This window comes from Dermochelys coriacea, chromosome 2 (genome assembly GCF_009764565.3).
Source record: "Dermochelys coriacea isolate rDerCor1 chromosome 2, rDerCor1.pri.v4, whole genome shotgun sequence".
NCBI classification, from domain to species: Eukaryota; Metazoa; Chordata; order Testudines; family Dermochelyidae; genus Dermochelys; species Dermochelys coriacea.
In genome coordinates this window covers 224,151,228-224,173,610 of record NC_050069.1, presented here as the reverse complement: position 1 = coordinate 224,173,610, position 22,383 = coordinate 224,151,228, and the positions used below count along the sequence as shown (strand labels likewise).

Here is a 22,383-nt window from a genome sequence, read left to right as displayed (position 1 = left end):
ATTGCTATTTCATTGTTTTTAAGATCCAAGGGTTTGGGTCTGTGTTCACCTGTGCAAATTGGTGAGGATTTTTATCAAGCCTTCCCCAGGAAAGGGGGTGTAGGGTTTGGGGAGGATTTTGGGGGGAAAGATGTTTCCAAGAGGGCTCTTTCCCTGTTATATATTTGTTAGACGCTTGGTGGTGGCAGCAATAAAGTCCAAGGGCAAAAGGTAAAATAGTTTGTACCTTGGGGAAGTTTTAACCTAAGCTGGTAAAAATAAGCTTAGGGGGTTTTCATGCAGGTCCCCGCATCTGTACCCTAGAGTTCAGAGTGGGGAAGGAACCTTGACAAATGTACCTTACTGAAGATAGATCTCACAGTGGTACTTGGACTTAACGGTGTTAGTCACCAAAAATTAGTCCAGATAATTTATGTTATATTCTGAAATAAATATGTAATTGTTCTTTAAATCTACCAGTTTGGCAGGCATAATGATATGAAACAGGTGTGAGCACTACTTTCTATGAAAATACTTTTATGCAATCCATAAACATTTATTTCTCCCTGAGGACCAACTACAATAGGCACTGAAAGCATTTTTAAAAATCATGAGCCAGAGGGAAACATAAAAAACAAAGAAACCAAAACCCACAGAAAGTCCTAAAATCTAGAGCAAGGCCAACCTCAGAGACAGAGTGCCTTGGGAACAGGAGAAATGGGAGGAAAGACACATACTGATAAAAACAATAATCATACATTTCCACACAAAAATGCTTAAAACAGAACCAAGCATCAATCTTATATTTTCTGATACACTCTTGCAAGAATCTAAATTAATCACAGACACTCACACACCGCTTTTTCAGACACAACTTTTAGCTGTCAAAAGTGTGCCAGTATATAGTCCAGTTTAGTCAGACGTGCTACTGAAGACAAGCAGCATGATATAATAGCTAGCTCTGAAGCACAAATACAATTTTTGGGCCTAACCTCTTATGGGGGATGCTCCCTGAAGTCAGTGGGAAGTTATTCTCCTGTGAATAACAGGAATAATTAATCTAGTATTTGAATATAGAGCTGAAGTCATCTTAGATTTGTGTAACATACTTTGAGACTGAGCAAAACAGAAGGCATGATCCTGCTCACAAAATTGCCATTATTGCATTTTGACTACAAGTTAATCATTTCAGTGTCAGATGATACTGGTGACATCAGTCTGATAATCACACACAGAGAAATCTTCTTGAAGCCTTAACACATCATGCTGAAACTTATTTTATTTTTCACTCTTATCACTGAAATATAGTTTAAAAGTTAAAACAATTCTTTGCTCTGGCACTCACTATATTGGATGATACTTTTTGTTACATATAGGTAACACTACTGCCCCTCCCAGCTACAAGATCTGACATGAAAGCTTTCTATCAAAGTATTGTCTAGTATATTGATTTAAATCAACTGAGGATTTGTCCCCAAAATACTTACATAATACTGCAATCAGAGAAAAGAGGAGGAAGTGGAGCACAGGATCTGTGGGTATATTATATGCTTTCCTTGGGAATGCTGGATTCCATGTAGTTTGTGCCCAACCTCTCTGCAAGATTGAACTTCCCCTATTTAGAAGAACATTCAGTGCACAATGGGTGAAGCTCCCCATGCTTAGTGTTCTGAATCCATTTCCTCCTGCAGGTTTTAATGAAAGGAAATATGATTGTAGACCAGGGGTTCCCAAACTTGGTTTGCAGCTTGTTCAGGGTAAGCCACTGGCGGGCTGTGAGATGCTTTGTTTACCTGAGCGTCCACGGGTACAGCTGCTCAAAGTTCCCTGTGGCTGTGGTTTGTCGTTCCCAGCCAATGGGAGCTGCGGGAAGCAGTAGCCTGGCCCACGCCGCTTCCTGCAGCTCCATTGGCCAGGAATGGCGAACCAGGGCCACTGGGAGCTGCGAGGGATCAGGGTGGGGGAGTTGATGGGGAGGCTGCTGACTTATTACTGTGGCCCTTTGGCAATGTACATTGTTAAATCCTGGCTCCTTCTCAGGCTCAGGTTGGCCACCCCTGTACTGTAGCTTCTGAGCACAATCATTGTGTTTATCCCCACAACTCCCCTATTCAGTAGTTAAGTGCTATTATCCCCATTTTACAGAGGGAAAACTGAGGTAGAGCGAGGCTATGCTGCACAGGAGATATGTAGTGGGAATTGAACCCAGGTCTCCCAAATCCTAAACTAGTGCCCACTAGACCAGTGTTTTTCAAATGCTGCCACTGTGGCCACATGCAACCACTAGGGGCTTTTCGTGCAGCCACAACAGCCTCCTGGGTGGTGATGGGGACACAAGCAAAGCATCGGTCCCTCCAACTTCCTCCTTGTTGTTCCTGGATACGCACCCTGCACTGCCTCGGGAGAGAGAGGGACACGTTGCAGAAACAAGGGGAGTTCTTGACCCACATTGGACAGAGGGTTTGGGCAGCAGGCTCCAGTGGTGGGACTTCAGGAACCTGGCCGTGCAGCCCCGGGCTCCAACTGAACCCCCCCCTCCCCGGCTCTGGCCACGTCACCCTAACCTCCACCTGCAGAGCTTCAGCCCCTTCAGCCCCTGATTCCAGCTGCATGGCAGCAGGCACTGGCCCCCAACTCCAGTCCCAGGCCATGCAGGCACCAACCCCCAGCCGCATGGCAGCAGGCTCTAACTGTGGGGCTCTGGCCGCGGGGCAGCAGGTGCTGACCCCCGACTTCGGACATGGAGCTTCAGTCGGTCTCTGGCCCCCAGTTCTGGCCGTGCGGTGACAGGGCCTGGCCCCGGGCTCCAGCCACGTGGACCTAGCCCCTCATGCTGATCTCCTGCCCCAGCTGCACAGCAGAAGGCAGTAACCCACAGCTCTGTTACTGGGCTCCGCCCACCAACCACTGGGCACTGACTCCTGGCTCCAGCCATGTGCCCCTGGGCTCCAGCACCCAGCTCCAGGCTCTGGTCATGCAGCAGCAGGCACTGGGCTTGGGCACTGACCTACAGCTCCGGCTGCATGGCAGCAGGTTCCAATCCCTGGCTCCAGCCACACAGTTCCTGTCCCCGTCTCCAGGTTCTGGCTGTGGGCACTGAGCCCCAGTCCTGGCTGCATGGCAGCAGATACCAGGCCCTGGCTCTGGCCACGCGACAGTGGGGCTCATCACCCACCCACACCGCCCATGGCCCTTGCTGCTACCTCCCACAGCCCTGTATCCACCACCCCTGGACCCGCTGCCTTCCTGGCCTTGCATCCATCCCCCACATTTCCCCAGGCCCCTGCTTCCTCCCCCAGGCCCGCTCCATCCCACCACTGACTCTGGCCCCCGCTGCCTCCCTTTCGGCCCCCCCATCCAGGGCTCAATGGGTCCTGGGGCTTGCTGAGAAATGTGATATTAACAAACATGCAAGTATCACTTTTCACAGCAGACTTCGAGCTATCTGTGAAAAGCGATACTTGTATGTTTGTTAATATTAGTTATCATAGCCTCCCAAGTAGCTAAAGTATGCTGTGATATTAACAAATATACACATATCACTTTTCACAGCAAGCCCCAGGACCCACTAAGCCCTGCATGGGGGGAGGAGGGTGGTAGTGAGGGGGAGGCAGCATTATTTTTGTTACTGAGTCTGCCAAAAAACCCTACAAATATAAATTACAATGACCTGGATGTGAATCTGTGCATTTTTAATTTGTTTTCCTAAAGTTAATTAAGTATTTTAGGAAAAACTGTCAATGCAGTCACTAGTGAGAGTTGGTGGCCGCACTATGAGGCCATCAAAAAATTTGTTCGGAGAAGCCTTGGGCACAAGACCATGCTTCCTCTCTGTATTCAGGTATTTAATTTGTTTTAAGTTTTAGAGTTGCCAAGCATAATAGCTGGTGATATTTTCTATTAAATAAGAGACAAAGCCTAGTCCCTAAGCACATACACACTCCTACAGCCCCAGAACAAAGTGGAAATGGTGCAGTTCCCCGACACATGAAGAGACAAATGCAATAGTTCTGTAGCCTCTGTACACCACAAAACCTAGCTCTTCATGTGCCTCCCTGTGCGCTAGTGTGTGTGGAGAGGAGTATGTTGTCCAAGGAAGTTAGTGAATCTGTGACTTCTCAGGTACACAGGTCAAACCCCCCCATCTGCAGCCAGGATCTCTGCAAACCTAAGGCTGCGGGAGCAGCTACAGAATTACTCTGCTGTCACTTCACAGATTGGGGAGGGTTCCTCATCCAAGGTACAGACAATTTACTCTGGCTTTGTGCAGGATCCAGGGGTTCAGTCTAAGTGAATAATATTAACGTTTGGATTAACAAACTAATCAAGACATAGAAATCTTTCCTTTATGTGAATAGAAAATCAAGGCACAGCAGAATATACACAAGGAACACATATATATACAAAGCTCGAGGGAAGAGGCCTAACATTATTCATGTTTATCAACACATTAATTAAACATCCTTTAAACTAATGAGACAATAGTACATCTTGTTTGAGCATGAGAAGCATAAGTTGCAATTTTAAAATGAAAGAAAAATAAACATTGTGAATCAAGTGTCTTTCCCCCCACTGAACTAAGAAATAAAAGAAATTTGGAAAGGTTAAACTCATCTAGTAATGCACAAAATCCCAAGTGAAGTGAAATATCACCCACTGGCAGGAATCATAGCATAAGATGGACCCGTTTCACCTATACAGTGCAAAGGAACAGTGCCTGAGTTTCAGCCCTACATAATGCCTCCTCCCATCATGAACCCTTAACGATTATCACAGTTATGCCTTGGAGGTCATAGTGTAGAAAAAGTGGTTCAAGCTTCTACTTGTGATATGGGTATAGATATCAGGCTGTCAGGACCATGTGACTTGGCAATACACTCTTCTACACAGGTCATTAACCCTGGTTCTCAGCTCTGTACTCTAGTAGTAGTATTACTAGTAGTAATACTAGAATACTCTAGTATTCTCTGCAACCATACTTTTCATGGGCTGAATCTGCCTTCCCCGTCCTGGGCGAGGTCACCGCCAGGGCTCCCGAGCCATCAGGCGGCAGTCACGGCTGAGCACACTGCGCTGGCGCGCTTGGGAGACGCTGGCAGGGCGGCGAGGGGCATCGCACCGACACAGCTGGATCGGGGGTGGGCAGAGCCGGGGCACAGGGAGCGGGAAAGCAACTGCGGCCTCGCCCGGGTCTCAGCCCGAGGGCACCTGGGCCCGGGCACCGCAGGAGCAAAGCGAGCTCGGGCTGCGAAGTGCCAGGCTCCCTCGGGCCCGAGCGACGCGGGGACCCGCCCCCCAGCCGCGCCGCAGGGCAGGCTGGTACCTTCCGCAGAGACGCCCTCAAGGCGTAATGCTCCCGCGAGTACAGCAGGGGGGCTCCTTCCCCGGCGGCTCCGGGGCCGCGGCTCGAGCTGCCCGCGCGCAGCGGGGCCCGAGCGGGGCGGGACAGCCCAGGCCTCCACTGGCCCCACTCCCCGCGCGCCAGGAGGCCGCGCCAGCTCCGAGCCATGGCGGGGGCGGCACGGGACTGGAGGGAGCGACGCACATGCGCGGCAGCGGCAGCCGCTCCCCGCCCCGCGCCTGCCGCCAGGAGCGAGGCGGGGGCGCAGCCCGGAGTCCCCTGCCCTGCACCTGCTCGGCGCGTTCCTTGGCGGGCCCGGCGCGTGACCCTGTAGCTCGCAGGCTGCAGCCCTGAGCAAGCGCAGGCGGCTGCGGGGTCACACGCTGTTCCCGGGAAGCTTCCGCTGCTGCGAAAGGCGCTGCAGACAGCCCCCTGCCCGTGCGCCTGACTGCGAGGGGCCTCGGCCTGCTGCTCCGCTCGTTTGACTGTAGGGGTGACAGATTTTTCTCTTCCCTTTGTTCGGTTTAGTTCAATGAGACTTTTAAACCACTCGATTGTCCCGCCTTCACGTAGCCCCGAAGTAGTTCTTGTTCTAGGGGCTGGGTGGTTCAGGGGGTGCCACGCGCATCAGGCAACGAAATGCAAACGTTTGCTCACGTTCTTTGCATATCCTTATCTAAAGGACCACCAAAGCGTTGGTAGACGCAAGAGTTTTTATTAAAGCGAGCTAGTAAACGCAAGAGTCAAGAGAGAACACGCTAAACAGACACTACGCGCGAATGCCCATTAGTACAGTAAGCAAGTATCTGTCCCCTCTGGGGAACAATATTTAGAATACAATTGAGAATATTATCGAGTAGTGAGATATAATTAGATCATACACAATGATAAAGAGATAAACAAGAGTCTCATTCAAGGTGGTTGGTTTTAATCCATCGACAGTACTCCTTCAACAAGGACCCATGGAACTGAGGACAAACTAGTTATACACTAAAGGTACAATAATGTATGTTCCAATTGCAGGAAACTTTTCTTTCATGCAATGACGCAGCCTCCTTTCTCTTTAAAGGGATTCCTGTCTTCAGGAATACCCTTGACCAAAGGATCCTCTGCAGATCTTTCTTCAATGTAGTTCTTTATCTCTTCAGAACATTTGGACACCTTAAATAAAAGAAGAAGTAAGGTTCTGCTTTATACATAGCAATCCCATTTCCCAGTAGACTATAAAGACAACGTTCACTTCATAACATTCTTTTTCTCCTTCTCATATGTACGTTATATGTAAAGGACCTGAGGCTGCAAGTGCGCCACATGCGATCACTGAGCACTTCCAAAATCTGGCCCTAAATTTAAAAGAAAAACAAACATTTACTTGTGTTTATAATAATCTCTAACATTATTAAAACTGAAGGGATGTTAAAGGTCAAGTTTCTTTTCTTTTTATTCCCACGACTGTTTTGTAAAATGTATTTTTTTTCTTCTGAACCAGTCAATAAATGGTTTATTTGGTGAGCTGTTTGTTCCCCTCCCAAGCATGTGTTTCATATTTATTGGCAAAAGAAGTAAAGGTCATATTTTTCAAAAGTGACTAGTAAGTCTGGACGCATCAATACTTTGGTGTCCAACTTGAGATACCTTTTAGGAGCCTCTTTTTCAGAAAATACTGAGCGTTCTCCTTCTGAAAATCAGGCTTTTAAAAGTATCTCAAGTTGCACTCCAAAATCAATAGTCACCTTTGAAAATGTTGGCTAAGATGTATTTTTAAAAAAATCTGCAAGCAATAGCTTAATGTTGCATCACACATCCACATACGCTTCTGTGTGAAAACATACACTATATCATCGTAGGGATGATACACAGCCTAGTCCTGCAGATACTGTGCATAAAAAACCTCCGCTAATTAAAAAATAAAAAACTAAAACCTAATAATTTAATTAAATTAGGGTCACAAAAACTCATATTATTTCAATGGTACTCATATGCAATTGCTGCAGAATCAGTAGAATTTGAACCCAAACTCAATGTAACATTTCACATTTTTCCAAACAAATGCTTCAGTAGCCTTTTTTCTATTATAACAAAAACCAACAGCCAAGGTGCAGTCCTACAATAACAAGCATGTTGAATGGAAGACAACAAATTCAACAAGGAAGCACATTTCACCTGTCGGTTACAAAGGTTTGTTATAAACAGCAGTTCGGATAACATCCTGAAAATTATGAAAAACACATTGACATTGTCCTTTCAAGCATACAGTGGTTCTCCAGTAGACACTTGTTTGTGGCAACACTTTGTAAGAGCAACCTCCCCTTATGAGCAACATTTCCCCTGGAAATGCTTTCCCGACTGTGAATTGTTGACACTCCTCATAACAACAACAGCCGCTTAGGAGCAACATAAGAAAAGAGCACCATATACTCCTACTCATGAGCATCTACTGTAATATGCTATGTGATATTTTGTGACAAATTCAGAGCAAAGTAACGTGCTAACATGGGACTATAGTCTCCCTTCCTATTTAGAGAGCCACTGAAGGGGAGAAACTCCTAGAGCAGTGGTCCATGTCACCCGGAGGGGCTGCGGGCAGGCTTCGGGGGTCTGCCAAGTAGGGCCAGCATTAGACTTGCCGGGGCCCAGGGCAGAAAGCTGAAGCCCCACCACACTGGGCTGAAGCCCAGGGCCCTGAGCCCCGTCACCGGGGGAGGAAGCCGAAGCCTGAGTGATGTAGATTTGCAGGGTCCCTGTGGCACAAGAACATAAGAATGGCCCTACTGGGTTAGACTAAAGGTCCATCTAGCCCAGTATTCTGTCTTCCGACAATGGCCAATGCCTGATGCCCCAGAGGGAATGAACAGATCAGGTAATCCTCAAGTGAGCCATGCCCTGTTGCCCATTTCCAGTTTCTGGCAAATGGAGGCTAGGAACACCATCCCTGCCCATCCTGGCTAATAGCCATTGATGGACCTATCCTCCATTCATTTATCTAATTCTTTTTTGAACCATTTTGTAGCCTTGGCCTTCATAGCATCCTCTGGCAAAGAGTTCCATAGGCTGACTGTGTGTTGTGTAAAGAAAGACTTCCTTTTATTTTAAACCTGCTGCCTATTAATTTCATTTGATGACCCCCTAGTTCTTGTGTTATGAGAAGGAGTAAGTAACACTTCCTTATTTACTTTCTCAATACCAGTCATGATTTTATACACCTAAATCATATCCCCCCTTATTTGTCTCTTTTCCAAACTGAAAAGTGGCCGTCTTATTAATCTCTCCTCATATGGAAGCCGTTCCATACCCCTAATCATTAATCTTAATCAATTGCCCTGCTTGCTACCCACTAATGCGGGCTCTGACTTTTGTATGCAGCAGAAAACCAGTTATTGTGGCACAGGGGGTCATGGAATTTTTATAGCATGCAGGGGAGAGGAGAGGCCTCAGAAAGAAAAAGGTTGAGAACCCCTGTCCTCGAGAAATGTCTATGTTCTGTGCTCTCCCAAGGGAGAGAGATTTGAAACCCTACAGAGAAGGCCGGGGTTCAGTCTCCAGACCCTATGGCAAATCCCACAGATTCTGGAGATCCCCTTTGTTTATGTATCCCTCATTGTGCCTGATTGCCTCTTCCCTGGAGCAACATGGATTCACCTACAGAAGCAGCAACTTGTTCCTGATGCCTTAGATATCTGGAATGTTTGAGGACTGCATTCTGAATAGAGTTTCTTCTTCCCAGCTCTTCCCCCTCCCATTTCCAAGAGAGCTCTGCAGAGTCACAGTTAGGAGGAGTCCCCAGGAAGGGGCTTCTATTGTTTCTGGGAAGGGGAAAACTTGACACAGTGGCTATTCTTCCCATTTTTAATGGATTTGGGCACTTCCTCTGCCTCATTTACTGTGTTTTGCTCAAACAAACAAAACAAAACCTACCAAAATAAGACACTTCATAACATGTTTCTCTCACCAAAGGAAAGAGGATGAGGAAACAAGCAACAAATGATAGGTGCATAGTGACTACCGGAAGATGTTCAGCTATTATGATGATGAATATGGTATAAGAACTTATAGATAATAGAAACAGAAGTAGAATAGTCATGATAACAGAATCAATACATCTGGCCTACTTACAATAAAGAGATTCTAATGGACATAGCTGCTGGAAGTAGGGGGATGCTGCGGGTGCTGCACCTCTGGCTTGAAGTGGTTTTCATCATATACAGGGTTTACAGTTTGGTTCAACGATTCTCAGCACCCCCACTATACAAATTGTTCCAGCACCCCTGCCAATGGATTACGAAAAGTTAAGCCTTAGGCCATAAGAAAGAACCAAAGTTTGCCACTGGCCATTAAGTGTATCAAATAAGATCTAATTACCCATAACCTATGACTAAGTCACAGCAGGGAGGAACATAGGGCCAATGGTTAAAAACTTGAATCCCATCCTGCAAACTCTTATGCACATACTTAGCTTTACTACTGTGAGCAGATCCATTGATTTCAGATGGGACTATTCATGGTGGTAAAGCATGTGTGAAAGCACTTGCAGGATTGGGGGCTTAGTTTGTTTGGATCTTGAAGAGGAGGATTCTTTTGCTTATGAGAAAAATTTCTCTTGAGTATGAATCTGTATATTTTTATTCACCGAGGGAGATTATTTTAAAGGAAATTTCCTCACTACATCATGTCAAAATGCTGAATTTTTGCATTCGGTTGAAGTCAAGGGGACTTTGATCGGCATATTTGCTTATGCCCATGAGAGGAGTAGGGGATGTGGCTCACACAAAATTCTCATGTCAAATGGTGATTTATGCATATGGATAATAGGAAACGTAATTGACAGGAAATAAAAGACTGGAATGTATAACAATGCAACCTTAGCATCTATCAAGGTGAGGGACACTCTCTCTGCTGGCATGATGGAGATTCCCGACTATGCCTTCTCCTAAATTTCTCAGACTCTCAGCTTATTGACAATAATGTCCTTTCTTTTTAAATATGTTAGATTATGTGCATCCTATGGAGTCTTTTTTAGTCACTTCAATGTTTTTGAGGCAAGACTCAGATATTCTTATGCATTTATACACATTGCACTGGATCCTATTGGAGCTTCTTGGTTCTGTTGTAATATAAATAACTATAATCACTCTAATAAAAATCACTGACATCTATTTCATGGGCTAAAATATACCTCTGACATCAATATTTTGTTTCTGAGCAAAGTCCCTGAACCTGCAGGCTGTAACTTTATTCAGATGGATAGTCCCATTGACATCATGTGAGTAAAGTTATACAGCTGCTTAAGGAGATGCAGGATCAGGGATTAAATTCAGGGCCCCATCATGCTCCCACTGAAGTGAACAGGAGTTTTGTCAATGACTCCAATAGGAAAAGGAGCAGATCCGAAATCTAGGGATCAAGAATGTTCATCTCCAGAAAACGTGCATGGTAAAATACATCCCACCTTGTTGACTGCATATTACTTCACAAGGTGAATCACCAGAAACAACAACAACAAAAGACCTTTAACTTTTGAATCGGCCCTTATGGACCAGGGTTCTCCGACAACTGTTCTCTCTTGTCCTTCTGTGGACCACTTCACAATAGGGAGAGACTTTGGGGAATTCCTCCCAGGCTCCCAGGCCATTCTGGGTCTGGCCTGGTAGCCCTGCAAACCACCAGAAAGAACTCTGAAGACCAGAGTCTGAGAACCACTGGCTTGTACAGTTTTGTTTTAATTAACAAGGCTGTTCTGAATGATAGGACTTGGTTTCTAGGAGCCAGCAAAATCATTTTGTGTTCTAGAACATCTCCAAAATGTCTATTTCCGATCAAATTCAGTGGGGGCGGGGGGGGGGAATCCCATGGTTGAGCTCACATATTCCAATGTTCAGCACACAGTGGATATTTTATCCACAGTTTAAAAGTCTGAATGGCCCCTTGTCTTTATTTCCTCTTTAGAGAGCAGTTTCAGCTGCCCTGTGCCAACTGCACCACACCCTCGCTGAGCCCTTGGGTTTTAGCAGCAGCGACTACCGAATTTAGCGCTAACACCCTATGATTAACTTGTTAATGTGTTTTCCTCCTTTTTTCTACAATTATAGAGACATGTCTCAGGCTGTGTCACTCACATTTAACCTCCACAAGTCTGGATCCTCCTTCCTATAGCTTTCAGAAGTTTTTAGCTCCGATTTCTGTGACGGAAGGTAGCAGGTACAGTCACCAGAAACTACACTACGTGGGGAGCGAGAAACTCCTCTAAAATCTCTTAAAGTTACTGCGCGTTAAGTATATTTTAAAAAGACACAAAGACATCAAGGCCCCAATGTCTGTTTCATCCCTTCAGTTGCTGAGACAGACTTCAATGCCCACCTCCAGCTTTCGCAAGAAGGGAGAGCTCGTGGGGGCTGAAATCCTTTCCCCGGTCTGAGATCGCGCTTATGCGCCTTTCCTCCCGTCAGTGAGCCATTGCGAGGAGGCGAAACTAAGCAGCTCATTTAACCGCGCAGGCATCTATCTGCAGGTCTCATTTCACTCCCCTAAAGAGGGTCAGCGCTTCAGTGGGGCGTGAAAACCCTTCCCCGCGCTGTGAGATGCACTGCGGCGCTCACCATTGAGAGGTTATGTTAGGCATTGTTGTGAACCTAAGGCTGAAAAGAAGCAGAGTAACTTCCAAACTGCCCCCCCCCCGCCCCCCAACCCCGGAGACTCGAGAGCTGAAGATCTTGTTCACGCCCCAGCCTGACCTCATCTCCAATCTGCCTCCCCGGGGCGATGGGGCTATTTCAGCCGCAGGCTCTCAGGGGGCTGGGGCGGGGGCAGCCTGGGGAAACTCACCGGTTGTCTTTCCAACTTCACTTCTTTCCGGAGCTGCTCAACTTCCATTTTCAGTTTATCCTTTTCGCTCAGATCCTCTATATTGATCGCCGGCATTTTCTAGTTGTAAAAAGGGGAGCGAGTTACCCTCTCGGAGGAGATGCTGGGACCCAGCGGTTCGCGAAAGAGCCCCCTCCCCACCCCGAGGGCATGACTTACTGTTGTCCCGGGCGAAATTGACCCGATTCTCTGAAGTAACAACTTCCTCTCCAATAAACTCCCTCATGCACCTTCCCCAGAGTGCTCCAGTCCAGCCAGCTACTGACACCCGCGACTCCTGGGTTTTAAATCAGCAGCATAAGCTTCCTAAACGGATCAAACCCAGCAGTTTGACCCCCACCCTGACGGAGAGGACGTTTACACTAGGCATTGCACACATGGGTACAACAACGCACAACGATTTACTTTTCCCTCCCCTTCCTCCATTCAAATCTTCAGTTCTCGCCTTTGCTGTACAAATAGGTATCAACTCTTTTATGTAAACTTGGCCGGCCAGTAACGGAGGGGGTTGGGGGGAAATCGGGTAACACTGATTAATCCATTTAAATCCCAGTGTATTTAATCTGGTATTAACACGGAGTTCGATTTAGGCGCAGTGTCACGGGTGTAATGCAGAGAACAAGGCGCGGAGAGAGGAGGGCTGGCTGTTCTGGGGAAGAGGATGTGTGTGCTGAAAACTTTCTCCACAAGGAAGAAGCCAGACATATTTAGAACACACATCCTTTGAGAGGAAGCAGATTTGCTAAGGAAATGTCCGGCCTTTTCGTGTGTCGAATTCATGGTGGTACCGAACGACAAGGCTGGGGGAGGAAAGCGGTGGCGGTTAAGACAGGCATATAGACTCATATAACAGTGTTGCAGCAAGAGTGATCTGGTTCGCAGAGCACAGTCTGGAAAAGGACCACGAAATTCCCCTTGGAATTGTTTCTTCCTTTTGTTAAATTAAAACACTCCGTAAACATTTGGAACTCCTGATTCATCTGACTTTCTTTTCTCTGCTGGAAAGGCGAATGGGAAAGGTTGGGTGGCCCAGTCCGCGGGGAGAGCTGTGTGATGTGACTCCAGTTAATGGAGTGCAATGCTTTTCAATCAACTCCCTCTCCTCCGCCCTTCTCCAGCTCTCTTTCTCTGTTTTCTCCCTTGTACAGCGACAGGTTTCAGAGTGGTTACAGAGTTAGTCTGTATCAGGAAACAACAACAAGAACAAAACCCCCCAAAACAAAAACAAAAAAAAACTAAAAGGAGGAGTACTGGTGGCACCTTAGAGACTAACAAATTTACTTGGGCATAAGCTTTCCTAGGTTAAAACCCACTTCGTCAGATGCATGCAGTGGAAAATACAGTAGGAAGATATATATACACAGAGAACATGAAAAAATGGGTGTTGCCATACCAACTGTAACGAAACTAATCAATTAAGGTGGGCTATTATCAGCAGCGGTGTATATATATCTTCCTACTGTATTTTCCACTGCATGCATCCGATGAAGTGGGTTTTAGCCCAGGAAAGCTTATGCCCAAATAAATGTGTTAGTCTCTAAGATGCCACAAGGACTCCTCCTTTTTCTCTTTCCTTTATACTGCCATTCTCCCCTGTCCAAGCAAAGCATTTTGCATAAGCAGCACAATTGCTCAAACAAAAGGCAGGGGGACCCGATTCAATGCCTGCCTATTAAAAATATGTTGTTTGGAATATGGTTGTAGTCCTGGTGGTCCCAAGATATTAGAGTGGGGAGGTGGATTTTTTAGTGATATATTTTATTGGACCACCTTTGCTGCTGAGAGAGACAAGCTTTAGAGCAGATCTCTGCTGCAGAGCTTGTCTCTCTCACAACAGAAGTTCCCCCAGTAAAAGATATTACCTCACCCACCTAGTCCCATTAAAAACACCACTTTATCACTGTAGCAAGCCACAACAAGCATAGGAGAGAAGCATCCCACATTCAGAAACAGCTTCCTTGTCTAATATGCATGCAGCTCCTTTGCCAGGTGTGGAAGAGGTTGGGAGCAGCCATGGGACAAGCTGCTGATTGAGGACATGGTGTTGCCCTACTTAAACCAATCAGAGTTCCAGTTTTGAAGGTAGCTCAGCCAGCCCAGTGCCAATCAGGGTCATGTCTGGAGATATGAGTGTGGCATGTGTAGATACACGGATAAGTGACACAGACTACAACATGGCCCTGTCTAGTTGCCATAGGGGCTGGATTCAGTATAGGGAGATGTGCTGGGATCCACAAACCCCACACTGGGGAACAAGGAGTAAAGGAATGTCTCTGGGCTCAGCCAACCCCCTACCCCACACCTGCAGGAAATGCTCCAACTGGAGGAGGAGTTAAGAAGTAGGGGAGCAGCTCCTTAGGGGGCAGACCAGGGAAGACAGTAGATGTGTGACCTTCAGTGTCAGCTGAAGAGAGCTGAAAGAAAGGCAGAATCTCTCCCCATGACAACTGCCAAAGGGTCCCTCCATGAGGGAGGGGCAGAGCTGCTACAGAGATAACCTGAGAAGGAAGCATTTCTCTTTCCCTCTCAGGTGGACTCTGAGTTTTGTTAATCCCCCTTTACTTTGTTTGGACTACCCCAGCAGGGGATCTGATCTGCCCCAGGAGGGTGGGCCATGCTGCAAGAGGAGGCAGTTGCCACCCAGGAAGAGAACTTATATGCAGTTGCCAGAACATGCTGTGTACTGAGTGGTCAACCCTCATGCTGCCTAAACCCAGATGGTGACCCAGGAACTATCACAGGGGGGTGATAGGAAGTGGCCTGGGAAGGACAGCCTTAAGTCTCCCTGGCTGTCAGACCACTGATAGCCTTCAAAGAGCCCTGCGTCAGAGCTTGGTGGTGTGGGAGGGCTGGGGCTCCCTTACCAACAGCACCCTGCAAGGCATGGGCCTAAGCCCTGACCACTAGGAAATGCTACTCTACCAACCCACCCCTGAGTGAGGACTGTCGCAGAAGGGAAATTGTCTTCCCTCCCTCCTAACTTTCACCATTTCTTGCCTTCGCTTCCTATGTCTTCTCTTCAGAGTCTATGCTTTCTAGGGCATAAACTGTCTCAATGTGTTTGTTTAATGTCTAACACAATGGATCCTAGATCCTGATAGGGACCTCTGGCTACTACTGTACTATACTGTACTGGCTACTACTGTAATATAATAATAATTAATACACTCAGACAACCATGTCTCATTCCACTGAATAAGGCTGCATTACTGTATCCTTAGGATTACACATCTGACCATATAAGTGACCACATGGAACAAGGAGAGCTCAATACTGTGATGTCATGTTTGTTTCCTTTCACCTTCTCTCCACCCATACCAGCTATGCAACTCCCTTCAGCTTTTTTAAAAAAAAAATCCCTAAGATCCACCTTTTCCTCTTGAGTCCTGCTGCTGAAATGTTTTTTGAAGGCTTCAGTCTTCTCCTGCTTCAACCACTGCAACTTTCCCCTCTCTGGCCTAGTGATTTTTACCTTGCCCACCATCAGTCTCCCCAGAATGGAGCTGCTAAAGTACATTCCCTTTCTCATTGTTCATTCCCTTCTTTTCATCACCTACCTGTTGCTTTTGGAATCAACTTCAAGCTCCTGGTTTTCACTACTAAGCACTGTCTAGCACCACTTCTGCTGCCTGTATCTCAGTGCTTCTATTTCCTTGTATCTGCACAGCCACACTTTGTACCTTGCAAAGTTTCTGCTTACTTACCTTAGTATCTACCTTTTAGAGTCACAGGTAAAAAACAAGTATGCATTAGGGTAATGTTGGTAGAGGACTTAGTGAACAATTTTGTAGCATCTTCTCTTTATGGGTATGTCAGAGGTGACTCCTATTCAGGAAAGATATGGTTCTTGCCACTCTATCTCTAAAAATGACTCCAATAATGGAGGCAAATCTTACTCACTTTATGCATATGACTAGTTCTATTGACGTCATAAGAACGGCCGTACTGGGTCAGACCAAAGGTCCATCTAGCCCAGTATCCTGTCTACTGACAGTGGCCAATGCCAGGTGCCCCAGATGGAACCAACAGAATAGGTACTCATCAAGTGATCCATTCCCAGCTTCTGGCAAACAGAGGCTAGGGACACCATCACTGTCCATCCTGGCTAATAGCCATTGATGGACCTAGCCTCCATGGATTTATCTAGTTCTTTTTTGAACCCTCTTATAGTCTTGGCCTTCACAATATCATCTGGCAAAGAGTTCCACAGGCTGACTGTGGGTTGTGTGAAGAAATACTTCCTTTTGTTTGTTTTAAACCTGCTGCCTATTAATTTCATTTGGTGACCCCGAGTTCTTGTGTTATGAGGAGTAAATAACACTTCCTAATACTCAATGGAATAACATAAAAAAGCAAGATTTCAGTGTCCCCAACTGTGCACGTTATCACATAATACCCTAAGGCAAAGACCCATTTGTATGGTGATTTTATTAGTCTCTTCTTTCTTACTAAGAACAGCTCTACATTTTAAATCTATTGTCTTGTTGAACTGAAAGCATAGTTGACTAAATATTGCACCGCACTGTAAAAATGATATACAGGTTTAAATTAAACAATGGTTTATGTGTGCGTGTGATGGTGGAAGTGAGTGCATTAATTCTGCTGTTTGTTTAAAATATTCGATTTTTTTTTTCAATTCTAACCAAATATGACGCATCCTAAAGAACATCAGTCTAGTCACATTTAACTCAGTTGAGACTTTGTTAATATTAGAAAAATGACATTTTGAGTTTGCAAGAAATGGAAACGGTATGTTTGCACTTCAGGGAACCAAGTTTCATTATATCTGATGCTACTAATAACTCTAACTAAAACCCAGGACATCTATTATTAACTGTCACAATAACAGGATTACTAAACGTGACAGCTGTGTCCTTGTGGTAACATCTCAGGTTGTATTTAGGTAGTTTGGTCTGCGTCACTAAACCATTCATTTATCCCTTAGCAATCTGATTATAAATATGTGTGCGTGCGTAGATAGATATAAAAGCTAAAGGATATATTTTAAAGAAAGAATACAGATGGATGATAGAAATACAGGAAAGAAGTATAGGGAGAAAGAGAGCTCTACAAACTGGGTGCTTTGCGGGTCAATATGAACAACACTAGGTGAGTTTTCTTTTCTTCTTTGCTTTTCCCCCTTTCTGGAAAATTTCCTGTATTAGCTTTGCGTATCCCCCGCTGCAGAAAAGTTGATTATTAGAATACATCAAAGGTACCCCTTTTTAATTATTTGTATATTTTTATTTATACATACTGTAGGTGTACATGACATTTGGCAAATATATAAAAATGGCAAATCCTTGTTGCTCCAAGGATCTAGACATCTAAGGGAGACACAGCCTAGTCAGGATGACAATAAGAGGGAGGGAGGACATCAGAGGAAGATCAGGGGATAGCGTTATTTTTATCTAAGATTTTCTTCTTCTTCTTCTCTCAACTAATGTATTCAATCTGGAGAAAATGTTAGTTAATGAAAGGTCTGTATGTGATGGTATACTTTAAACATAAAAAAGCTCTGCCAGACAATTGAGCTAATCCTCTGCCAGGACAGGATGGACACCCTTGACGTAGATTTCTATATGTTAGAGAATATACTTTAATTCAAAGATGTAACTGGGTATATGTGCAAGTGGTTAAAAGTTCTCGGCTGCCTCCTTTTTAAATTAAAAATTATTCACCGAGTACGACTCCAATGGGTTACCTTTTTTTTCTTGCAAAGTCCATTGAAAGGTTGCAGTGAAATACAGAGGCAACAGCCCCATAATATTAGACAGTTCCCCTAAATTGTCAACTTCATTGTAATTTGCGTAGATTATTATAAAGCCAGAAGGGACCATTGTGCTTATCAAATTTGACCTTTGCACAACACAGGCCATAGGACTTCCCTATATTGAGTCCTGTTTGAACAAAAGCATGACTTTTAGAAAAATGTTCATTCTTCATTTTAAAAATTGCAGTGATGGAGAATCCAGCACGACCCTTAAATTGTTCCAAGGGTCAATTGCCCTCACTGTTTTGGGTTTTTGTTAAGCACCTTATTTCTAGTCTTAATTTGTCAAGCTTCAATTTCTAGCCATTGGCTCCTAAATCTTTGTCTGCCACATGGAAGGGTCTTCGATTATCAAAGTTCTGTTCCCTGTGTTAGGTACTTATAGTCTGTGTTCAAGTCCTGCCCTCCTTCCCCCCAACTTTTTTTTTATATAACCTACAGTCGCCATGCATCAGCTTTTCCAGCAGCCACTCATTTCCCTATTTGTAAGCTTGTACTCAACTTTTCCTTTCGTAAAAAACGGGGCTGCCACAAACTCTTCCATTTGAACGAAAGTGAACTCTTATTGCTAACACTAAGTACAGTCACCACAAATAGCACTTTAATGGGATATGTGGCTTTAGCATCATCAAAGGAAACAATGACGTGAGGATGCACCCAGCAGCTGAAAAGGCAAGGTGAGAAAGGAGGGGTCACTTATCCTTTGATATGACCGTGATCAGCACGACAGGGCAAATCGGAAACCTGCCTTCTCCCCAGCAGGGGTTTGCCGGGCAGATTATTGGTATTAATACCCGATTTGTGATGGGTCCGCACAGGTGCCAACGGGGCAATCTTGCCTGCCAGCCCCGCGGAGGAAGGGTAAAGGCAGGACTCCCTGATGCGCGACTCTTGGCTCGCTCGAGCAGAGTTTACCGTTGCTCTATTGTGCCCTCCCCGCCCGCACTTTCCCTCCTCCAGCTCGACAGGCCGCCCCCGGGGGAGCAAACGGGCCTTTCCCGGAGTTACTCGCTGGGAACTGCCCATGGCCCAGTGGCGCCCGGCTGCGGAGCCCGCAGGACGCGCTCCCAAGCGGTGGGAATCGCCGCCCGGCTCCATCGGCGTGACTCGGGCAGCGCGCCGCGCCCTGCGGCCCCGGGGGAGGGGATCTGGGCGGATATAAGGGCCGGAGAGATGGGGCCGGGGAGGACAAGCGCCGGCTCGCTCTGCAGATCGGCTGCCCTGCGGCAGGCGCGCCTCGGCCCCGGCCCGCGTCCCCGTCCCTGCAGGCGATGAGCTCGCCCGCCAGCCTCCGGAGCTGCTTAGCTCTGGGCTCGCTGCTGCTTCTGCTGGGACAGGGCCCGGGCGCCCGCCAGGCGCGAGCAGGTAACAGCCGAGCCCGGCCCGGCGAGCTGCGGGAGGGGGTTGGGCTCAGCGCGGCTTTCCCGGGTGCCTTTGGTCCTCGTGCAAACGACGGTGGCTCTCTCCATCCCGGTTTTGTCCGGGGACGCTTCTAGCGCTGGCTCCACGCTCTGTCTCTCCCGCCGCAAAGCCCCCGAGAGTTTTATATGCAGCGTGCTGGGGGCTGAGACCACCCTGCGCTTCCTCCGGCCCTGTCCGCTTCTCCCAGCGCCTCGCTCCCCTTCCCTCTCCTCGCGCTGCTCCGGCTGAAAGCCGGCCACGTGGAAACTGCCCTGGCCCGTCGCCTCTCGCCCCGGTGACTCACCCCGAAAGCGCTTGTCTCTCTGTACAGCCCCAAATCAAGAGGTCTGCCTGCTGCCCCCGGAGGAAGGCCCCTGCCGGGCTCTCATCCCCAGATGGTACTACGACAGGTACACTCAGACATGCCAGGAGTTCAGTTACGGGGGCTGCCAGGGCAATGCCAACAACTTCAGAAGCTTGGAACGCTGTGAGAAAAGCTGCTGGATGATCCGGAGTAAGTCCTCTCTCTCCCCCTTTAGTTACACACAGGGGTCCTCACCCCAGCATTGGCTTGGGCATCCTGGGACATCTCGGTTATCCTGCGCTGTTGGTTAACAGTTCGCTGCCCAGGTTTGCATTAAGCGAGACAGACTACTGATCGCTTCTTCTAGGCCCCGGCACACCAGGAGAGCCACTTAGTCCTTCTGGTGTGCATGCTTTCTCTAAAAGTAGACGTGGGAGCCTATTCGCTCAGAAAGCTCCATCTTGTTGTTTTTCACGAATATGTCTATGCCTCTTTTGCAGGGTTGCCCTACTAAAACTTTTACTACGCCCTGCCGTCCCCCATGCCTGGTGTGGGTACTCATTACCCAGTCTAAAAGCATCCTTGAACTTCTAGGGAAGGTTGCATTCCATCAACATTTGCTGCTTCATCAATTGAAGGCCTAGACCCCAGGTTCTATTTTTAAAAAGCATTTCCTTCCAGCTCCATAACTTAATAAAAGTTGTAGCTTGCATATGTATGCTTATCACTTGAGCTGAAATGATACCTTCGCTGGTAGCTCTCAGGTGTCAGTAGATGCCGTCACAAATCTCCACACCAAGAAGCTTCTGGGAGCAGGTGAAGGTTTCCTTACTCAGTGGATTTTGCCAACTGTTTTTTTTCTCTCTTCCGGATTTAGCATTTTGCCAGTGACAGCTGTAACAGTAGCAGCACTGGTAATAGTAGGGTTGATCCTGCAACCCTAGCTAGGATAAAACTCCCACTGAATCGAGGCTTCTTAGGGCTTTGTTGGCTAAACCAATAAAATCACTCCGCTGAGGAAAGGACTAAGAGGAAGGATGTATATGCCTGGCTTCTTTTTGGAGCGCATCATAGTCTATCCCTAATGTTTTTAAGAAATCCATTATGTATGAAAACTCCATCTAACTCACTAAATGCTCAGTCTAGTGCTGTATTTTAACAATCAATTATCATATATCTCTTAAGCATATCGGCAGAAGTTAAATGAGTTCAGAAGTATCTTTGCCAGTGGAAAGCATGTCAGACAAGACGTAATAAAGTTTAGCCTAACTGTGCATTGATGTTTAAATGCTCTTTATTCTAGATGTGCCCAAAATATGCAGGTTGGAGGCTGCTCCAGGACCTTGTAGAGGTTATCTAAAAAGATATTTCTTCAACCTGAGTTCAATGAAGTGTGAGAAATTTATCTATGGTGGATGCTATGGAAATGATAACAACTTCAGAGATGAAGATTCTTGTGTGGACTACTGTTTGCCTGAGAAAAGTAATGATTACTCCAACGTTCTACTAAAATAACTTCTTTTTAAATGTGCTCTCAATAAAAAAGATGGCGTTTATCAATACTAATGTTATTTTTCTTTTTACCTCTGAAGACTCCTTAAAGTAAGCTTTGCCTCTACTGTTTCAAGTCTGATATTTGCTCATTGCTATAAAGTGTTTTTGAGCATGTCATGTGCATGTCAATTTTGACTACACACTTTCAGGGATCATCAACCTCCACTGCCTGTTATGTAAAGGACAAAACCACCGATCTAAAAATATTATATTACAACCTGAATCCTGCCTTCAAACACAATTATGGGCCAGTTTGGCTGCCACTCAAGTCAGTGGGAATTTTGCAAGGTGTTTATTGTGGTTAGATGTTGAGCTGCGTGTGTGTGTGTTCTCTCTGTGTGCTGCCCCACTCTGCGCAGAGAGCACAGCAGACCTTGAGCGAACTGCCCAATGACCACAAGATTTGTTAAGGTACAAAGGCACCAGGCCAGGTTTATGGTTGACAAAGTACGATAATAGCACATGGCAGACTATGAGGATACTAAGACATGTACACCTGTGACAATGGACGCAGCTCAGTGAATGGCAGGACTTCCCATTCCCTCTTCATCTGGACAAAGATATTCCCTCTGAGATACATCTTTATACCCTGATACAAACAAGTTAGTACTGTCTCTGACATAATTAGTTACTGCCCCCTGACGTGGCTAGTTATTACCCATCAACTTGTACATGTTGGTTTAATTAAAACATTTTAATTACTTACTGTCATCCTGACCTTCCCTTTTAGGAGGGGTTAGTGTGTTCCTGTTCTTCTTGGGAAATATGTTTGTACTATCCTTAATATCGGAATGTGTTTGTGTAAGTACATTGTGCTTAGCACTTCTTAAAAATGTGTATTTTTGCAATATCAGCCCTGTTTTTGCTAAATTCTGTGAGCGGGTTCTGCCTCATACCATGCCTCTGATACAAGAGTTTATGTTTCAGGCTCCTTTCCTACTACTTTTGAATGTATAATATAGATCCACAATATTCATTTATAAGAATAACCAACTGTATCACATAAGGATTTCATCCTGAGTGTCTAAGTTATCCCCGACTCTGGCCCTTCCACATAGGGTAGAAGGCTAGAGTGGCATAAAGGGCCCCAAGAATCTGTGTATCCCGCTGTAGGAAGATTCCCCATGCTCAGGCACTGAGCCACAAGTCTGCCTTCTGAGGATCTCCTCACAA

General features: G+C 46.2%; 2 protein-coding genes across 5 annotated transcripts; one reads left to right on the top strand and one right to left on the bottom strand.

The window, feature by feature from the left end:
- Positions 1–6,019: 6,019 nt before the first annotated feature.
- LOC119851127 (guanine nucleotide-binding protein G(I)/G(S)/G(O) subunit gamma-11) lies at positions 6,020–12,850 on the bottom strand. 3 transcript variants are annotated; one of them, XM_043509297.1, is made up of 3 exons: positions 12,611–12,850; positions 12,140–12,242; positions 6,020–6,481 (listed from the first exon to the last, which is right to left on the bottom strand). In XM_043509297.1, exons 2-3 carry the CDS (start codon positions 12,233–12,235, stop codon positions 6,356–6,358), a joined length of 222 nt encoding a protein of 73 aa, XP_043365232.1. In that variant the 5' UTR covers positions 12,236–12,242; positions 12,611–12,850; the 3' UTR covers positions 6,020–6,355. The 3 variants fall into 3 exon arrangements, with proteins under 3 accessions (XP_043365232.1, XP_038246342.1, XP_043365231.1); XM_038390414.2 differs by lacking the exon at positions 12,611–12,850 and adding an exon at positions 12,338–12,584 and having other exon boundaries at positions 12,140–12,238; XM_043509296.1 differs by lacking the exon at positions 12,611–12,850 and adding an exon at positions 12,338–12,580.
- Positions 12,851–18,958: 6,108 nt separating this feature from the next.
- On the top strand, positions 18,959–21,218 carry LOC119851558 (tissue factor pathway inhibitor 2-like). Of its 2 annotated transcripts, none has more exons than XM_043509295.1 (3): positions 18,959–19,316; positions 19,684–19,866; positions 20,196–20,932. In XM_043509295.1, the coding sequence occupies exons 1-3, from the start codon at positions 19,223–19,225 to the stop codon at positions 20,228–20,230; spliced, it is 312 nt and encodes a 103-aa protein (XP_043365230.1). In that variant the 5' UTR covers positions 18,959–19,222; the 3' UTR covers positions 20,231–20,932. The 2 variants fall into 2 exon arrangements, with proteins under 2 accessions (XP_043365230.1, XP_038247514.1); XM_038391586.2 differs by lacking the exon at positions 20,196–20,932 and adding an exon at positions 20,960–21,218 and having other exon boundaries at positions 18,980–19,316.
- Positions 21,219–22,383: the final 1,165 nt, after the last annotated feature.

Excerpts from the sequence above, each read along its gene's own strand:
- LOC119851127 (XM_043509297.1), bottom strand. The coding sequence starts at position 12,235 with ATGCCGGCGATCAATATAGAGGATCTGAGCGAAAAGGATAAACTGAAA. Across the intron at positions 6,482-12,139 it reads TGAAGTTGGAAAGACAACCG|GTGTCCAAATGTTCTGAAGA; the intron begins GTGAGTTTCCCC and ends CTTTTATTTAAG.
- LOC119851558 (XM_038391586.2), top strand. The coding sequence starts at position 19,223 with ATGAGCTCGCCCGCCAGCCTCCGGAGCTGCTTAGCTCTGGGCTCGCTG. Across the intron at positions 19,317-19,683 it reads CGCCCGCCAGGCGCGAGCAG|CCCCAAATCAAGAGGTCTGC; the intron begins GTAACAGCCGAG and ends CTCTCTGTACAG. Across the intron at positions 19,867-20,959 it reads AAGCTGCTGGATGATCCGGA|ATGTGCCCAAAATATGCAGG; the intron begins GTAAGTCCTCTC and ends TCTTTATTCTAG.